This window comes from Ambystoma mexicanum, chromosome 4p (assembly GCF_040938575.1).
Source record: "Ambystoma mexicanum isolate Mex_15411 chromosome 4p, UKY_AmexF1_1, whole genome shotgun sequence".
NCBI classification, from domain to species: domain Eukaryota; kingdom Metazoa; phylum Chordata; class Amphibia; order Caudata; family Ambystomatidae; genus Ambystoma; species Ambystoma mexicanum.
The window spans coordinates 1,155,302,437-1,155,320,501 of record NC_090927.1 but is presented as its reverse complement, the minus strand read 5'-3'; the positions used below and the strand labels follow the sequence as shown (position 1 = coordinate 1,155,320,501).

At 45.3% G+C, this 18,065-nt stretch overlaps 1 protein-coding gene across 2 annotated transcripts in view; it reads right to left on the bottom strand.

The window, feature by feature from the left end:
• The window catches only part of LOC138453690 (uncharacterized), a 724,495-nt gene that overhangs the window by 548,831 nt on the left and 157,599 nt on the right, over positions 1-18,065 (bottom strand). For both annotated transcript variants that reach the window (XM_069606759.1, XM_069606758.1), the window contains exon 3: positions 5,230-5,349. In XM_069606759.1, the coding sequence (XP_069462860.1) occupies positions 5,230-5,349 (120 nt within the window). The remainder of the gene's footprint in view (positions 1-5,229; positions 5,350-18,065) is intronic.

Sequence of the window (18,065 nt, the reverse complement as noted above, 5' to 3'; positions counted from 1 at the left end):
AGCTCATCGAGCATTTTTAAATTAGTATTAAAGAACCCCTGCTTTGAAGTATTGGGAGTTAAGTGGAAACATTACATCAGTGACAGCCTTTACTGCAATATAAAACACAGTGTTTATGGTCTTATAAGCTTTTTATGGGTAGCATAGTACGCAAGATTACGATATGTGTTCTAGAACATGTAAGAACTATTAAAAAAGCAGATCATAAATATCCGGTAGCTATACATTTTGCTGAATTCCATCAGAAGGACAGTCATTTATTGAAATGGGTGGCCTAAGCAAAATTCCCATGTGCATGCGGCCACCCTCCAAACACCACCATCTTACCTAGTCAGCCTGACTTGTTGAGCACACGCCAGGACTACACCTACAGCACTGGCTGTCCATTGTAGTTCCGGCAGAACATTACCCTAGCAACCTCCCTAAACACACAACCGATTACCCCCACCACTACTTAACAGCCCCAAAAACAGCACTCGTACCCAACATCAAAGAGCATCTAACAAATCCATCAACCACCTCATTAAAAGGAGCTCCAATGAAATCTATCCGTGCCCACCCTTTGGACATCTCTGACCTCATCACATCCAATAATCTCAACCTACTAGCCATATCAGAAACCTGGCTTCACGCCGCCTCTGGTCCGTCACTGTCCATTGCCATACCGCCTGACTACACCATCCTCCGGAAAGATAGACATGACTCGAGAGGCGGGGGAGGAACGCTAATAATAAGAAAGTCCCTCCCCAATAGAGAAATCTGCACCTCGACCCTACCTAGTAGAGAGTTACTTATGACCAAACCTAGCCTATCTCACCCCCCCACCATAACTATGCATCTGATCTACCGCACCCCAGGCCCATTGATCTCTTTCGAAGAAGAGATCATGCACATCCTTTCCACTAACACAAAACCCAAATCCAAGACCCTACTCCTTGGTGACTTCAATCTAGACTTCAATGATGTCCCTGGCTAGCTCCCTTACAGCACTTGGCTTCACTCAACGAATCCTCAGGGCCAAGCATGCCAAAGGTTGCATCTTGGACTGGCTAGCAGTCCATAATTGCCAAGACCATAATTGCCAATTACCTCCAATCTGCCATGCCCCTGGACGGACCACAATATAATTTCATTCACCATACTTACGTCAATGACCCTCTCCAACTTCTGCGACGCCCCTATCATCTACATTAAACCCGACCGCTCGCAACTTAACCAAAGATCACATTCTACCAATGCTGGCCGAGCTGCTTCCTCCACGGCCACCTCTCTGTGACCCTGCCCTCCTTATAGACATTTACAACAAAACCCTCACGTTAGCAGTTGACACCATTGCTCCCCTCGTCCAATGCAAACCCAAACCCAAACCTGCCACGCACCTGAACTCATGGTTTACTGCTGACATCAGATCCCTAAGCATGAAAAAACACAAAGCAGAAACTAAATGGAGGAATACCCAGGCTTTGCCTCTATAGTGAAAGAATATAAAAAGGCTATATTACAAGCAAAAAGCACCAGCTACAACACAAGAATCTCAAATGCCAAATGAAGCACCCGTGAGCTCTTCACAATTTTGCGTGAGTTGGAGTCTCCCATTCCTCCACCCACTATCTGGGTGGAGGAACCCCACTCGCGCCTAGAAACACTTGTGTGCAGGCGCATTACAAATGCTATAAATGACTTATCATATCATATCACCTGGTATACAAACATCCAAAATGCTCTGCTTGATAAAATCAACACTCTCCAGAAACAGATCCTACAAAAAAAACTGCCCTCAGCAGCAGCAACTTCTTACGTCCACACAATACCCCTCCACTGGTCACCCTGCTGGACCTTTCACTTTAAACCAGTCTTGGAACAGGAGGTCACTAAGATCTTGAAAGGCCTAAAACCCTACCACTGCCAAGGAGGCGTGTGCCTTGCCCTCGTCATCAAGGATGGCGGTGAAGCCCTCTCTCCTTTCCTCACTACCCTCATCAATGCCTCCTTCTCAGCCTGACCTGTGCCAACTAGCCTGAAGGAAGCTTCAGTTCGCTCACTGCTGAAAAATCCCACATTAGACCCTGCCATCCCCATAAACTACTGCTCAATCACCACCGTCCCGTTCCTTCTCAAAATCTTGGATCGGGCAACCTATCTCCAGATTCAGCTATACCTTGAATCTAACAACATCCTTGGACTGCGTCAATCCGGTTTCTGGCCTAGCCACACTACAGAATCTGCTTTGCTGGGTATAAAAAAACAACTGAACGAGATCAAAGATCCAGGCAAATAAGCACTCCTTCTCCTGTTAGACTTATCTGCAGCCTTCGACCTCGCGGACCACCAAATTCTGTGTCAGCACCTTGCTTCGACAGCCCACTTGTCACCTGAAGCTATCACCTGGATCTCCTCCTTCTTGGCTGACAGATCCATGAGAGTATTCACAGATAACGCCTCAGCCCCCTCCCCCGTCCCCAGTCACTTGCAGCATTCCTCTAGGCACATGTGTTTCCCCTACCCTTTACAACATTTTTACTAAACCATTATTCAACCTCCTAGATGACCTGGGCATCTCCTACACCAACGATGCCGATGACCGGCAGATTCTCCTACCTCTAACCGGAAACTACTCTACTGACTCTGACACTCTGGACACAGTTTACCAAACTGTCCAGGCCTGGATGGCCTCTCATCTCCTCTGCCTCAATGATGACAAAACTGAAATTCTCTTGGTCTGCTCTCAAATCCTACTCAGCAAGCTAGACCAAGCTTATAGTAACGTCAGCATAGAGGGCATCTCTATTCAAGAATCCAGCATTGTAAAGACCTTGGGCGTCCACATAGATGCCACCTTGTCCCTAAATCGGCATGTCAATGCCATTGCTTCCTCAGCGGCACATACCACGAAGCTAATTAATGGCAGCAGACCATTCCTTTCCACCGACAGCTGCCTCACCCATCGCCTGTGCGCTTATTGGTTCCAGACTTGATTACTACAATGCCGTATTTGCCGGCACCTCTTCACGCAACAGCAACAAACTTCAGGTAATTCAGAACAATGCACCAAGGGCCACTCTAAACATCCTGAAGTGCAAGCACATCTCGGCTGCCAGAAGAAACATTCACTGGCTACCCATTTGTGAGTGCATCATCTTCAAAACCTTAGCCATCACCCACAAATATCTTTCCAACTCTGCCCCCATTTACCTTTCTCAAAAACTAAAAAAAGCACAATCGTATAGCCCACCCGCTCCACTCGCGCTCACAGGCTTATCACACCAAGATTCAGACTAATGCGAGCCGGCAGAGTGAGTTTTCCGGTCATCACCACCAAGAACTGGAATGCACTACCATTAGCACTAAGATCGGAACATTCGTACTGGACCTTTCACAAACACCTTAAGACACTGCTCTGGAATGATCTATTCACCTTATTCACTTTATAGTAAGTACTTATCTACTGTTGTTAACACATGCAACCAGTGCCTTGATGCCTTCGGGTTTCGAGTGCTCTACAAATGTAAAAATAAATAAAGAGGAAAGGGCAAGCTGACTGCAGGAGAGAACAAGCTGAAAGAATGCCAGAAGCTGACGCAGGGCTTCTGGGCATTTGCAGGTGTTGAAAGGCAGCGTTTGCTTTTCCAGAATCCGGAACGAGGCAGAAGAACCTAGCAGGAACCAAAAGAGGCAGAGGAGCCGAGTCACAGGCCCTTAGTTTTGGTTTTAGGAAGGGAAACACCTCTTAGAGCAGGGACTGAGAGGCATTTTCCCAGCCCCTTTTATTTTGATAAAACTCTGACCAAAACCACGACTCCCTTGTGTCCTAGTCTCATTCCTGACTCCTCACAGAGGACAAAGCCAACTCTAGTCAATGGAAAACCTGGTACAGGAGGTACCTCAAAACCTCAACACCCGATCACTCTTGGATCCAGAGACCCCTGATGAAGAATCCGGAGAATATATCATGACCCCAGGAACTGGCAACAAGTACTGAGTGCACTGGATGCGACAGATCTGGCCCAGTACCTGCAGGAGGATGGTGAGTTTGGGAGCTTAATTAAGTAGGGCTAGTCACGATTGGGACATCTGATTTGAAGGAACTCGAACTCAAAACCCAGGTGTGATCCAGACAATCCAAAGAGGCACCAAACAGAATACCAGGGAGGATAGCCCACAAGGCAGAAGTTCCAGTACCTAGAAAGAAGGCCACAAGAGCACAGATGAACCCAATCAGCTCAGGGGACAGGAAGGGTCAGTCGTACAGCAAGAAATGGTACTATGATGGGAGCATCAGCAGGAGGTGACCAAGGACATCCCAAAATGGCACTGAGGCAGAGCAGCAGAAAGTCACCAACTTCCAGGCCAGGAGGATTCCGCACTGGAGAGACCTTTAAACATACCATGAAGGAACAGGTGATGCAGCCAGTAGGGAAGAAGGAGAGTAAAAGAAGGAACATCCCAGTATGGGGTTCCACCAGTAGGACAGGAGCAGGTAGCAAAGACAAAGGAGGATTAAGCCACTATGGCCAGACCGGGGTCCTCAGTAGCAGCCCATCTCCAGCAATGTATGTATTGAATCTGCAGAACGACAGTGTTTCCCACTGAAAATACTTTCACCGGGGAGTTGGCCTAAGCCAGCACTCCAATCCCATCAACAGGCCACACACAAAGGTTTTGACAGCCAAACAATCAGACTGTCCCTATGGCAAACACATTGGCCCACCCACATTGTATGTAGATTAGGAAGGCTACTGGAATTTACACCAGTCCACAACAGTTGAAACTGAAAGCAAGGATACATTTGTGGGCTCTGGAAGAGCCTATGTCAGCAAAAGGGCCAAGCTGAAAAACCAAGGAAGACACCAAAACGTTTAGGGTCCCCAAACATTTTAGGGAGCTAACACTCCAGACATTTAATTCTGCCCTAACAGGGGATCATTACAATTTGCCTTGCATCTTCTCCAATAATTTGTGCTTCATCCACCAACAGCTAGACCCTACAAATCAAAGCAGAAACAAGCATTCTCTCCATCTTTTCCATCTTCCCATTTACCCTCCTTTATAGGTACCTGCTCTTCCTGTTTCCCCTTCCACTCTCTCTCTTATCTCTCCTAATGTTCTTGTTACTTCCACCAGGCTCCAATTATCACAAATGTGGGCCCAAAAAGCATCTTGGATATTTTCCACTGCCAGGAAGCCACTATAGTAAAAATGTGTATTTACAATTCAAAACTTTTAACTTACCATTTCCTTCAAGTAAAAAGTTCACTAGGGACAGTGAAGACATCCGCTGAACCTCCAAATCGTTAGACTGCAGTAGTGCGTGATAGGGCTCCAAATAGTCTTCAGGCAGCTGTGTATTCACTAGGTAAAACGAAGAAGGGAGTTACAAATAGGTCAGCTCTCCAATTTTTAAAGTCTGATCCTTACCATTGCCTAAAATTCACTACTAAATTTCATCGGCGTAATCAGAACAGTTTTAAACCATTAAACAAAAGCAAACATAGCCTATGTGCTCCAATAAAAACCACACAGGCAACATGAAGAAAAAACCCAAATCAAATGCACTTAGTAAGGGATAACATTGTCACTACTTTTAGATGTGCGAAGAATATCTTGAGTAGTAACAAAAGCATGAACAATACAATGCTACACAGGGCCTCGTTGAGGGGTTGGTGCTGCAGTAAAACAGTGGCAGTAATGTGATTACTTCCACTTTTGCAGCACTGCAAAATGTAGAGTTTTAAAATTAAATTAATAAATTCCACCTTTTGTTTGGAGGAAGTTTACTCCACACAAAACCATTACTGCATGCAATATCTATAACATGACAGGGAGCCTTATCGTACACCAAAATTGGGGAGAACTGAAGGATCTGGAGGAATGTAAATCATGCGGAGCTTTCTCATTACAACATGCAGTGATGGTATTGGAATTTGTTATTTTCAAAGGAGGAGAAGGAGGGAGTAGACTGGTGTGGAGAATGAGAGAGGATGCTGAGATGGAGGCACAGAGAAGAAGGAGAGAAGAGGACACGGTGGAGACACAGAGGAGAAGTGACAAACTGAGGTGGAGCTATGGATGAGTAGGAGAAGATAACAAAGGGAGGCTGGAAGGTAGAAGAGAGCATTAAGGAAGCCAGGGGTAGAAAAGTGTAGAGGAGGAAGAAAGAAGACACAAGAAAAGATAGGAGCTGGGCTGCTTGATCCCTAAAAAGGTAAGCCTAAGAAGGATGGTGTTACGAGCATATGGCACATCATCAAGTAGGTGGTGATGAGCCCCAGGCTGGGGAGGAGAGGAGAGGAGGTGCAACAGAGATTGTTGGTGTAAATTCAGGAGCTGGGCTGCTTGGTAACTAAAGGGGTGAGCCAAAGAAGGATGGTGTTACAAGCATGTGGCACAGTATCAAGAAAGTCAAGAGACACAGGCTGGGGGGGCGGGGGGGGAGAGGAGAGGAGGTGCAAGAGAGATCCACCTAGGAATGAGAACCTGGTCACCCATTGAGGACGGAAGTGTGGAGAGGGTGTTGGAGGGCAGTGCCAGGACCCTCAGACTGGTTGTTGGTGAGAAAACAGAAGTAAAGCCACTAAACTCACTTCAACTTAGTCCAAGTTCTGGCGTTTGGCTCTATAATGTAATACCCCAACGTCTGCCCATGTGGGGCCTAGAGATCCAAGAACTGGGGACTGGCAGAACAGAGAACGAGAAGGAGAGGACCAGAGACAGTGAAGATAGGAGACAAGAAGATTAAATGACTGGATTGACTGGATTAACCATCTACAATGGGAAGGGCACTCTGATTGAAATGTGTAATCGAAAAGACTTCAACTTTTTACAAGCAAGGGGAAGCTACTCTGTTTTTGTCACAGAATTTTGACATTCTATTTTTCCTTTCCTGGCTCATTCTTGTAACCAGCGCTAATAAACAATTGATGAACCAGAACTTTGAGCATGCCTCCTGTGGATCATAATCTGCTTCGTGGCAGGTCACAACTTGGAAGTAGTATTAAAGTAGATAGGGAAAGGATGCCCTACATAGGGCAGAGAGAGGTTTTCTGGAGATATTTATGAAATTTGGCAGATCATTGTTTTCTCATAGTGCAGGGGCCAGAAAGTTTCACATTTGGTGTGCTTGGCAGAAGTATCTACGGCCTCCAGTGTGAACTCGCCGAACTATAGGGAATTTAAGTAGACTGTCTGCGGAGGAAGGCATTCCACGAGAAGGAATAGCCCATGGAAGCTTACAGCCATTAATGATTTTGTATATTCAGCAGAGTGCATTTACTTAATTGCCCTCTAGCTTTCACAAGCAGCCAATGTAAGTGGTGTCCTGGGTGCTAGATTACATAGAAGATGGACAGCTAGTATCTGGATGGGAAACTAGGTTTACGGACTGCGCAGTCAGGAAGGCCCAAGAAGATGTACTACAATAGTCAAGCTTGGAAGATATCAAGGCACTGACCATGATAATCCTGGCATTGCTGAAAAACTACTTTGAAACCTTTCACAGTAATCGTAACTGAAAAATGCCAGCCTGGGCCATAGCCATGATTTGTGTGGGAAACGCGCCCAGAGGCCTGCGGGCATATGGCGTGGTTTAAAAATTAAATAAATAAATAAAACAAATAAAAAATGAGAGTGAAGAATCTACTTTAATGGGGAATCTCTTCAGAACGTCCACCATGTCAGGACAGGGACCCATGCATGGTTGCCCAAAATTGTCCAAGTACTGAATGTAGGTACCATTGACTGAAGGACCTTTGTTCTGCTGCCAGTTAATTTGAGGCAATCCAAGACACATCCAGTGGTTGCTCGCCACTAGGCAGAATTTAAAATGATGTGCTAGGATACCACTGATGATCTCTAGGCATAAAATGATCCGAATGTCATCAGCAGAGGTATAAAATATAGAATCTGAATGGGATTTGTACCATACCATTCAGACCAGTACCAAGGAAAACAACCACATGACACAAACAAATATGCCACACTGCGGCGGAGAAGACACAGCCTAAATACATGGTAAGCTAAGCGCCTGCTCTTCATATCTGCATTTCTGTGGTTGTCGTGGCACGTTTGTCTGTTCATTCAGTTTTTGGTGTTTCTTGACCTTTGGCTGTTGATATTTCTGGATTGTGATTTGGCTTGTAGATATTAAGCTTTGGGATACAGGTTTTCTTTGGACTGCTCAACTGGATTTGACTCTGGATTGTCCTTAGGCTCAAGGTGTACTGGATTTTCTCCTGTGGGAACTGTGAACTTGCATGACTTTTTGGGGAAATGGTCTATGAATTTTGCGTATTGCTCCAAGATAATCATCTGTCACCCTCTTTTAGTTTCATCTTTGTGTTACCAGGGACCCTTACAAGAACTCCTTTTTTGGGAGTCCATTTAGTTTTTTTGTCAGGACGATATTTCCTTGTTTCATTTCCTACGTTCTGCTTCACTTTCTGTTTCTACTACTGTTCAGGTACGAGTGGGAAATCTATTCAGGAGAAGCATAATAATATCCTCAATCTATTCTGGTACTCCTTGTTTTTCTGTTTGCAGCTAGGAATAGAGCCAGTGGCATTTCTCCTTCCTTTTGCCTAGTCGGCTGGCTATAGAGACATACGGCCACATTACAGTTTTGGTAGTATCCCGACGGTAAATCAGGTGGGATGCCAGCAAAACGGTAATACGGTTTCTGCCACTTGGAATGCCGGAATTACTGGCATATTCCAAGTGTAGGAAACACCAGTAAATCCCCATTCCATGGAGTCCCATTGGACTCCATCGAGGGGATTGCTAGAATTACCGGCACCAGAATTGCTGGAGCTGGTAATTCCGGCCTTATTTTGCTGGTGGGGGTACGATTGATCTCCAGCTCTTGGCTGGAGGTAATTCAGTGCCCCAACCAGCAAACATTTGTTTTGCTGGTAGAGTAAAAGTGCTGGTCCTAGAATTACTGGCAGTTTTACAGTCACTTTACTGCACCAGCAAAATATGATCTACTTCCTGGTTGGCCTATCTGGAGAAAGGCCTTTTTGGCCCGTCGGGGGAGAGTCAAGGAAGGTACAAAACATAACAATGTACCTCACAAAAATACTAAAATAGATCCAAAGTACAGTGGCTACAGTGGCTAGACTGTTGCTCAGTGGCAACAGGATATAACCAAAAGTATTTGAGCATTGCATTGGCTCCAGTGGAAAAAATACATATTTTCAGTGCCCTTTGCAGCGCCTACAGAGCCCAGCCAGGAGCAGTATTCATCCAAAGCAAAATGTTATATGACCAGCCAAATATAGATTACGATCCAAAAATGGCATTTTAGTAAAACCAGGAGATTCTGCAGAGAAGGACATGTAGGCTCTGCCTTTTCTACTGGGTGGCCAAAGACCTGTGACTCCTGGCAGAGAGGAAGGAGTTTGTGACAAAATGCAGACACATCTATATTAGGTCTGCATGCATACACATAATACATAAGAGGCAGTGTTTGATGTGGTGAATTGCCAAGAGGAACTTGCTATACCTTGTCTTGGGTACCATGAAACTACTTAACTTAGAAATATTATGGTCTATCCCTTCCAGTATTACTAAAGCTTGCAATCAGCTTGTATTAGATGCCCATGTTGATTGGGCATTACATAGAAATGTAACTAAATGCCTTTCTTTGTCAACAGGCCTGTCTTATTTGTCTCTTAAAACAGATTTTGTTCCAGAAACAAATTATGTGTCTTTTATTATTAAACTGCTTAACAGATCCCTTTTTATGAGAATGAGATTGAGGACATTATCTCTTGCGTTGATCAAATCTTGCTGGGCAACAACATCTTCGTGTTGTTGTCCTTTCTGTCCTGAAACCCCTGAATTCCTTGCAATTTTTTTTTTATCTGTCCTACATATAATTTAATCAGACGTAAAAATAGTAAACAATTGTGTTACATCTCAAATGTATGCCTCTAGCATGAATTAATTTTAATTGTTTAGGTCGTAAAACACCCTTGAGATCTGATAACACTGTTTTAAATCTAGCATGTGACATTTAGGGCTCAATGAAGCATAAATAAAGGTATTTTGATTGACTGGTTGATTAATTGATTTACTGATTGAATAATTGTTCTCTTCCCCTTACAAAATTCCCTTTACCATGGTAGACATGCCATCGCCACCCGTACAATTTCTCAGCAGTAGACAAATGGGATTTATGGACCATTAAAGTCACTCCTGCAGCATCAGAGCTGAACAAGTTTCTTATCGCACCATGCCAGGCTGCACAGAAAGTGTGTCATGATCCATATTTGTGAGGTGAGTTTCCTGTCACGGGATGTCACGAAGCACACATGCATGAAATGAAGACCAGGCATGACATAGGTTTCACAATGCCTCTTTATTAGTATTTTGATTAGGAAAAATCAAAGGAATTCCCTCAGGGCCAAGAATGGGCACACAATAAATCAAATGTAATGTGAATGGTTGTGCACAAATGTATGTGTAGGGGTCTCTCAGGAAGGTTCAAACTAAAAGCCCTTTCAGTTTTTATTTTATATTTAATTTATTTATAGGGTATTTATAATGCACCTATACACAAAGTGTTTGTTTCAAGGTGCAACGAGAAAAGAGGGTGGGGGAAGAGGGAGGACAAAAACAAAAAACGATCCTACCAGGCCTTGTGCAATTCGGATCGTGAAGGCTGGACCCTGGTCATTCCTGGAGATTACCATAACATAGCCAAGTATGGGGGTATGTGATCAGTGTCCCAAACAAAACAAAGAATGTGCAAGTAAAATGTCTCTCACGATCTTGCTGCTTCAGTTTGTGGCATAGTGTGAATCTCTGGTAATCTCCTTGGAGATGTCCTTGTGCAGCAAGCATAAAGCGTAGAATCCACCGCAAAGGTCTCAAGTGTGTCATGGAGCGTGATCGTTTATTCTGTAGTTATCACAATGGTGCTGGTCTTAAACTAAGGCTGGGAGCCACAAAAAGAATGAAGAACGCCATACAGGCTTTACATGATCCCATTTAAGCTTCTAACCACCTCCACTCCTGGAAACCTGGGTGTATGGTCTTTCAACCCAACCTCTCTCTCCTACTCGATGTACCACTAAAAACTCATGGATGGGGGGGCTTCTCGATTTCCTTCTATCTCACCTTTGGGCTTGTTCCTCCACTCATTCCAGGCGTTCCCTGGTGTCTTCTTTCAGCCTCCTCTTTCTCCTCCTGTTGTCCCACTGATCTTCCTTGCCTTCTCCCCCTTTCTCCTAAACCTAGTTATGTTCCACTTCACCTCTTCAATCCAATCTGATCATCATTCTCTCCATTCTCCTAAATGAATCATCCTTGCACTGTTCACCAGTTTCTCCTTAGGCCCCTCCACTTTAGGCACCTCTATATTAAGGTCTAGCGTGTTCACCCCCTCCTCTGGGGTTCCTCTGACCAACTCCTCCTTTGCTTCTCTCTGCACCTTAACTTTGCTGAGAGGTTGTGGAGGCTACAGCACAGCAAAATCAGCATCCTCTAGATTTCAGAAGCCAGTTTAAAGGCCACCATGGAAGCAGTGGCTGGGAGGCTGATATTAAGGTTTTACCACTGGTCCGTTGTCAAAGGCTTTCGTGGACCGAGCATCAACTTCCTGGACCTTGCCCACTACATGGTGGGAACCCACAACCTATCATCAGTAAGGTTCTGAATTATAGGGACCCCAATACCATTCTAAAAACCATGAGGGAGGAGAGGATCGTTGGTTTTGTGAGCAACAGGATCCGTTTTTTATCCTGATCATACTGTAATGGTACTGCACACCAGGAAGGAATTTACTGCGTGCAAGGTTACTCAGTGGGATTAGAATCTGTGATACAGTATGCTGTATCCAGTAAAACACAGGACTATGATAGTGTGTCCATTTTTTTCCAGTAAGTTTTTATTTGCAAATTGAACAACATTTTCCAACATAAGGTTTCCACCCCCATCCCTTCGTTTCCCGTCCCTCCCCACCCACCCACCCCCCCCCTTGTTCCAGGAGCAGTTTTGCGCTGACCGTGTTTTTGGGGTGGTGCTGTGTTGGTGGCACTGCCTTTCTTGGTCTCCCGTGGCGTTGCTCCCCCGGTTTTGTGTATTTTATAGGTCCCCATCCCCCAGAAGGACAGTTATTCCCAGTAGACTCATAGACCTAGGGCACCATGCCCAGCGTGCTCTGTAGTGTGTCAATTCTTGGCTGACACAGATGCAGCAACTGTGCCTGTTGAAGAGCTGCAGTGGCCAAAGCATTCCTGGCCCAATTCACTAGTTTTGGCCCCAAGCTTGTCGAAAGCCTGAGAATGGCACCTGTTGTCAGCGGTGGCATAGGTGCCAAGGTACTTGATGACTGAATGTTTCCACTATCTTATCTGCAGCCCTCATGGGTGTGTTGGCAGGTCCATCAGTGACTACGCAGTACTGCTGGTCACCCCTTACTTACGTAAATTATGACCTTGGACTATGGGGAAGGAAACTGCAGACACATGCATGCAACTCAACAAGGCTACCTATGTGGGACAGTGTTGGCAATGGATGATGTGAGATCCAAGTTGTGGCTAGACCAGAATAACGTAAGCAGGCAGCTCATATCGACCCTCAGTCAGGGGAGTTCATTGCCACACCAGTAAATCCTGGCTCTAAGCTCTCAGCTGGGGCACACTTTTGGAATGGAAAGTTAGGGGATTGGCATTTGGGTGGGGAAATGGTGCTCTACATCAACACACATTAATTGATGAATACACCTTTATTACTTCTCTAGTTTTGCAATGACTGAGGTGATTTCCAATTCCAAAGTTTGACTATACATCTCTATCTACTGCCCCTACAAGCAGTTGTACAGGTGAGGTACAAGAATGCACTTTGTCACAATAGACTCAACAACTCCCAGACTCCAAAGTGTGGTTCAAGGGTTTTTATTGAACACAAGATAAGACATTCAGACTTGTAACAGATTGATCTGTGGTTGGGGCATAATAATGGGCATCCATCTCTTGTCTCCCCGTGGGTTCCTGCCATCCTAGCCCAGGCGTCCTGAAACCCAGATTGGCGAATAGCGATCAGTGAATACCACGGTCTGCAAACTTGTTAAGGTAGGGGCACAAAGGCCAAAGCCTTCTCTATCTGGCTCCCTCCTGGACTCTTCTAGGGGTTCCTAATCCCAACACTCTCCAGGTCGTAATATGGAAAGATGTTTTCTCTATATCTGTCCACTAGCTCTCTCTCCTGATCCTTTATCTGATGCTCTGGTTTTCTACAATCCACTCTGCTCTACTCCTTCCCCCTTCCCTCCCTCCCACTCTCTCTCTCTCTCTCTCTCTCTCTCTCTCTCTCTCTCTCTCTCTCTCACCTTTTCCTATCTCCACCCTCTCTACTCGTCTGCCCCTCTGATGTTCACAAACTCTCTGCTCTCCTTCTCAGTTCAACCCTCTCTTCTATTCTCCTCACCCCTCTCACTCTACACCTAGTCCCTCTCACTCAACCCACCGAACACTCACTCAGTCACTCACAACCTCACTCTATCCAATACCACTCTTACTACCATCACCTCACCTGTAACAATCTCTGCCACAACCTTTTCAAAGCTCTGCTCCACCGCCCCTCCTCCACCGGATCACTCGGTCCACCATGTCTCCTCAACACCTCACCCGAACAGCCTCCACACGGTTTCCCTTCGCTGGTCTCTGTACTCCTCTCTACCTGTTTCAATCCTTCTCCCCAGCTCACTGTTGGTCTGGCGCCTCACCTGACCCTAAGGGTCAATATAAGTATGCTCTTTCCCCATGGGATGAGTTTTCATATTGCAAGCCTTTACAAGTCCCTTGTGGTCCTGCCCCCTTTTCTCACATGACATTTGAGTCCGCTTTTGAGCTCTGGATAGTTCATTGTTGGCTTGGGTCTGCTGGCTTTAAATGCAGCTATGAGTATAGTGGATTTGGCGCGTTTTGTGGCTCCTTGCATGCAGGCATTTCAGAGTCTTTGTTGAGACCGCCAATTCTGCTCTTCAGTTTGCGGTGATCTATGGTGGCAGCTATGCCTGCTGGTATGGGTGGTTATGAAATGAGAGAACTTGGGTGCGTATCGAAATGGCAAGGTAAAGAGTGATTGACAGTGGAACCATTTCACTCAACACAGGACATGTAGGGGGGCAAAGACTGGGACCCTCCCAATTTCCTCAACCTCCACCACTCTGGCAGAACTGGCTCTAGTACAAACCCTTGTAGGTATTCTGCCGCAGACTGGGAGGGGGTTTCCTATCCCCCATGACAGGGTCAATCCTTTGACCCTTTCACAGTTTCTAATGTAAACATGGACATGACCTCAGGTTTATGTGTTGCCAAAAAGCCATAGCTTACACTGGATTGCTTTGGAACTCTGGGTGTGGTGGGATGTGGATTGTAGGTGGCGGGGTGGGTCAAGCTAAGGGAACTGACTTTCTTGCCACTGAACATGGAAGGATCTTCTGGCTAAATCCTCTGTTAGGCTCTTCACACAAGTGCCTCTCAAACACCGCCCCCAAATACCTAGCCGATGAAGTCAACTTACGCCAACCCACAAGACCTACCAGAGCCATCTACTCTTACTGTCTAGCCGTTCCAAGATTTCTATAAATAAGTGCAGGGGGGGCAAGCTTCCCAGTATTAGTGGCCAAACACTGGAATGCACTTCCTCTTAGCCTCAGGACTGAACCTGCATTCTGGACCTTCAGAGCCAAAGTAAAGAGCTGGCTCTTCCAAGAAGGTTCAGCTTCTGGCCCGTCTGGTCCCCCCTGCCAGTTGTAATTGCATCAACTAACGCTGTATCTGTTTGCTGCATTGTTTTCCACACACGATCAGCATGTAACCTTGGTCGACCTGCACTTAACGCTGTTGTTTTACTATGTTTTCTTGTTTTGACAAATCTGTAACTACTGCTTAAGCTTTGAGCGCCCAGTTACCCGAGCGTTCGGTGCGCGGTACAAATAAAGAAACTAAAAACTAATGGCTAATAGGCCTTTACTACAAGTTTGAGTAATATGTTAAATGTTTGCCCAAATAAAGGAGCTGGAAAAGCAAAGCACAACCAAAACATTTTTGTTAGAAATGCCAAAAGGCATATAGGATCTGCCTGATTCACAAAGCATTTCTAATGGAATTTTCCCATAGAAAAACGCTTTGTGAATCAGGCAGATCCTGGCTAACTTGAGGGACTCTGCCCAATTCTCATCCTCACCTTTCAATTCCTGGGTTTCTGAAGTGGATTAGGAACAAAGGCATGTGTGCAAAACATGAGCAGCTAGTGTATGGATGCCGATGTGGGAGGGGGACATTTAGGAGAGATGGTTTGGAAGATACAGAGTATAAGACACCTGATAGAAACACGCAGCTGCATAGGATGGGGCTGAAAGGGAGACCCTCTCAATGCAAGTGTAAAGGTAGTGAATTCTGTATTGTACTACAAAGAGGAGGGAATGAGTGCAGGCAGAAGGAAGGTAAAACTGAAAAATTATCTCCAGAGTGGTGGAGGAGATCTGAACTCTGATAAACAGAGCACAGGCTATCATAATGAACCAAAGTTTTAATTTTATGTTGGCTTGAAATGGTAAAACAAAATGTGAGTACATCCGTCACTTTATATATGAAAGAGGCACGACAGGCAGAAACAGTGGTATTTCCATTACTAATGTGCCACCATCATCAGGGGTTGTTGCTTCAGCAGTTGAGCATACAAGGGTCATTAAGATTCAAGGGACGTTCAACCCTCAGACTCCGGCAGGGCAACTAGCAGTCAGGTGCTTTGGCATGTGTGATATAAACACATGAGTGTTCTCCTGTCTGGTGCCTAGAGCAGGTTCATCTATCTGTCAGGGGAAGAGACGGACACACCAGACTTAAGCGGCACAATGGAAACATGACTACATTTAAAATTACTCTGAAACTGTTAAAGATGAGAGTGGTTTGGGCTATATGATCACATAGGCCAGCCTACTGTTTAGGATACCGGATGTAGCCATCAAAATGACATCCAGTGGCTTTGGTAGCAATTAAGGAGCAGGCGCTGTGGTTGTACGGTATTGGGATTGTCATATCATGAACATTATTCAACAGACCAAACCGAGCCTGGTTCAAGGATTGAAGGAGCTTTATTCTTTCTATAAACGATCATTGTATAGAAACAAATAATTGTGGGATTTGAACGGACAATGTAGTAAGCAAGAGGCACTCCCCGTTCTCTGCAATAAGGGGCTGAGCCACAGGGGACTGGGATATTCTGGTTTATACCTGAAGTGCCTGCCAGAGGGTGGAAGGTACTGGATTGCCTGAGCTTGCCACCCCCTTCGCAGTATTATGATTTCCCCTTGGAGAATGCCAGAATATGAAATAGCACAACAAGACTACAAGTCCCATCAGCCCAAGTCCTTGACCTAGAAAGATCATGGAGCGGTGGTAAACCATGCTTGCGCGCATTAAGTAGAAACAACATACCCATGTACCAGAGAAGAAGGGATTTTCAAGGTCGGCCGTGGACCACATGGTCAGGCAGGAACGCTGTACCCGTTCACCCAGCAAACATAGGCAGCCATGAAGCACTGCAGATCGGCGAACACACATAGGAAATTCCAAGATGGAGAGCAAGCAATTAATAATGATGATGATGATGCCAATTTATTCCCAACCCAATAGGAAGGGAATAATTATAAAACATTAAGTCCCAATTAAGAATCTAATGGAGAAGGTAAGAATCAAGTGACGCAAGCTGAGCCACCCATGGGAAAGACCAATCCCGGGCTGGCGTATAAAGATACATACCAGCCTAAGTATATAAAGGCTGGAGGAAGCCAGACAGTGGCGCACACCAGGGAGATGCAGAAGTGCTACTCGCTGATCCTTCCAGAGCTAGGAACACTATTATCTGGAAAGAGGTAGCCTACAAGCTGACAGTCATGAAGTAGAAGCTCTGACAAATACAAGGCAGAGAGCACACCGCAAGAACCAGTGGTATGAAGAAGGTGGAGCCCAGAGCAAGGTTCTGCCACAGAAACCTGGAAGAAATTGAAAGGCCTGAGGACTGGGCTATTCCAAAAGACCCATGAACCGAAAGAAGCCGAAGAACGAGAGATCTCTGGAAGTAGGATAATATCAACTGGCTGACAAGGACCCTGATTGAGGGGGTGGGGGGCAATACTCTTTTGCATCTAAAGGAGACACATGTGGTGGGGAGAAAAGAAGCCACCATCCACCCCAAAACCCAAAGGCAGAGGAAGGAGCAAGTAGCTTGCCCTATGGGAAATTTGAGTGTTCAGAAGAGAGACTGTGGAGGGGTTTGGAGAAGAGAGAAACAGTGGCGAGATCCAAATAAGAAACCAAAAGACCGTGGAGAGGTTAGAATTATGACTTCTTCCTGGAGGAAGTTTCCCAGGGAACCATCTGGTGTTTATTTGCAGATTAGGTTTGTGGACTTCTGTTTGGCCAAGATTTAAAGCATTCCTTTTGGAAGCATAGTGTTGACAAGGAGGTGAAAGGACTTGTTAAGAGTAGTTTTGGAGTTTATGTTGACCATCACCTATGGATTTCATTTTGATAGACTCTGGCATCCCTGGAGGGACAGACTGGTTAATATGAGGTTTAAGCCTTTTATATTTATTGAAATCAACATCCCAAGGTGCTTGGAAGAAGCAGGAGAGCTCCACTTTGTGTTGCCTCAACCTTGACACAGTTTCACAGATTTACCCCTTTTTGTTTCTAGGTTATTCCACTAGTTCCTATAGTAATATTTCCCACCCAAACCTTGAACTACCAGTACTTAATAAAAACAAGTTAATCTCAGAAAAGTGTCCTCTCTTGTATCATTTGCAACACACCTCCTACCTAATTCCCCACTCCTGAGGTAGTCTTAGGTTGGCCCTTTCTATCTGCTCCAACCGTCCTTCTAAAATGTCTTCAAACTGATTGCCAGTTCCCAACAACAAAACAATTTGTTCTTCGTGTACTGGTCAGGAAGATTTCTGTTCCCCTATCGAGTGGTGCATTTAGTCAATTGCTGGATCTTTTCTCTCTCTCTCTCTCTCTCTCTCTCTCTCTCTCTCTCTCTCTCTCTCTCTCTCTCTG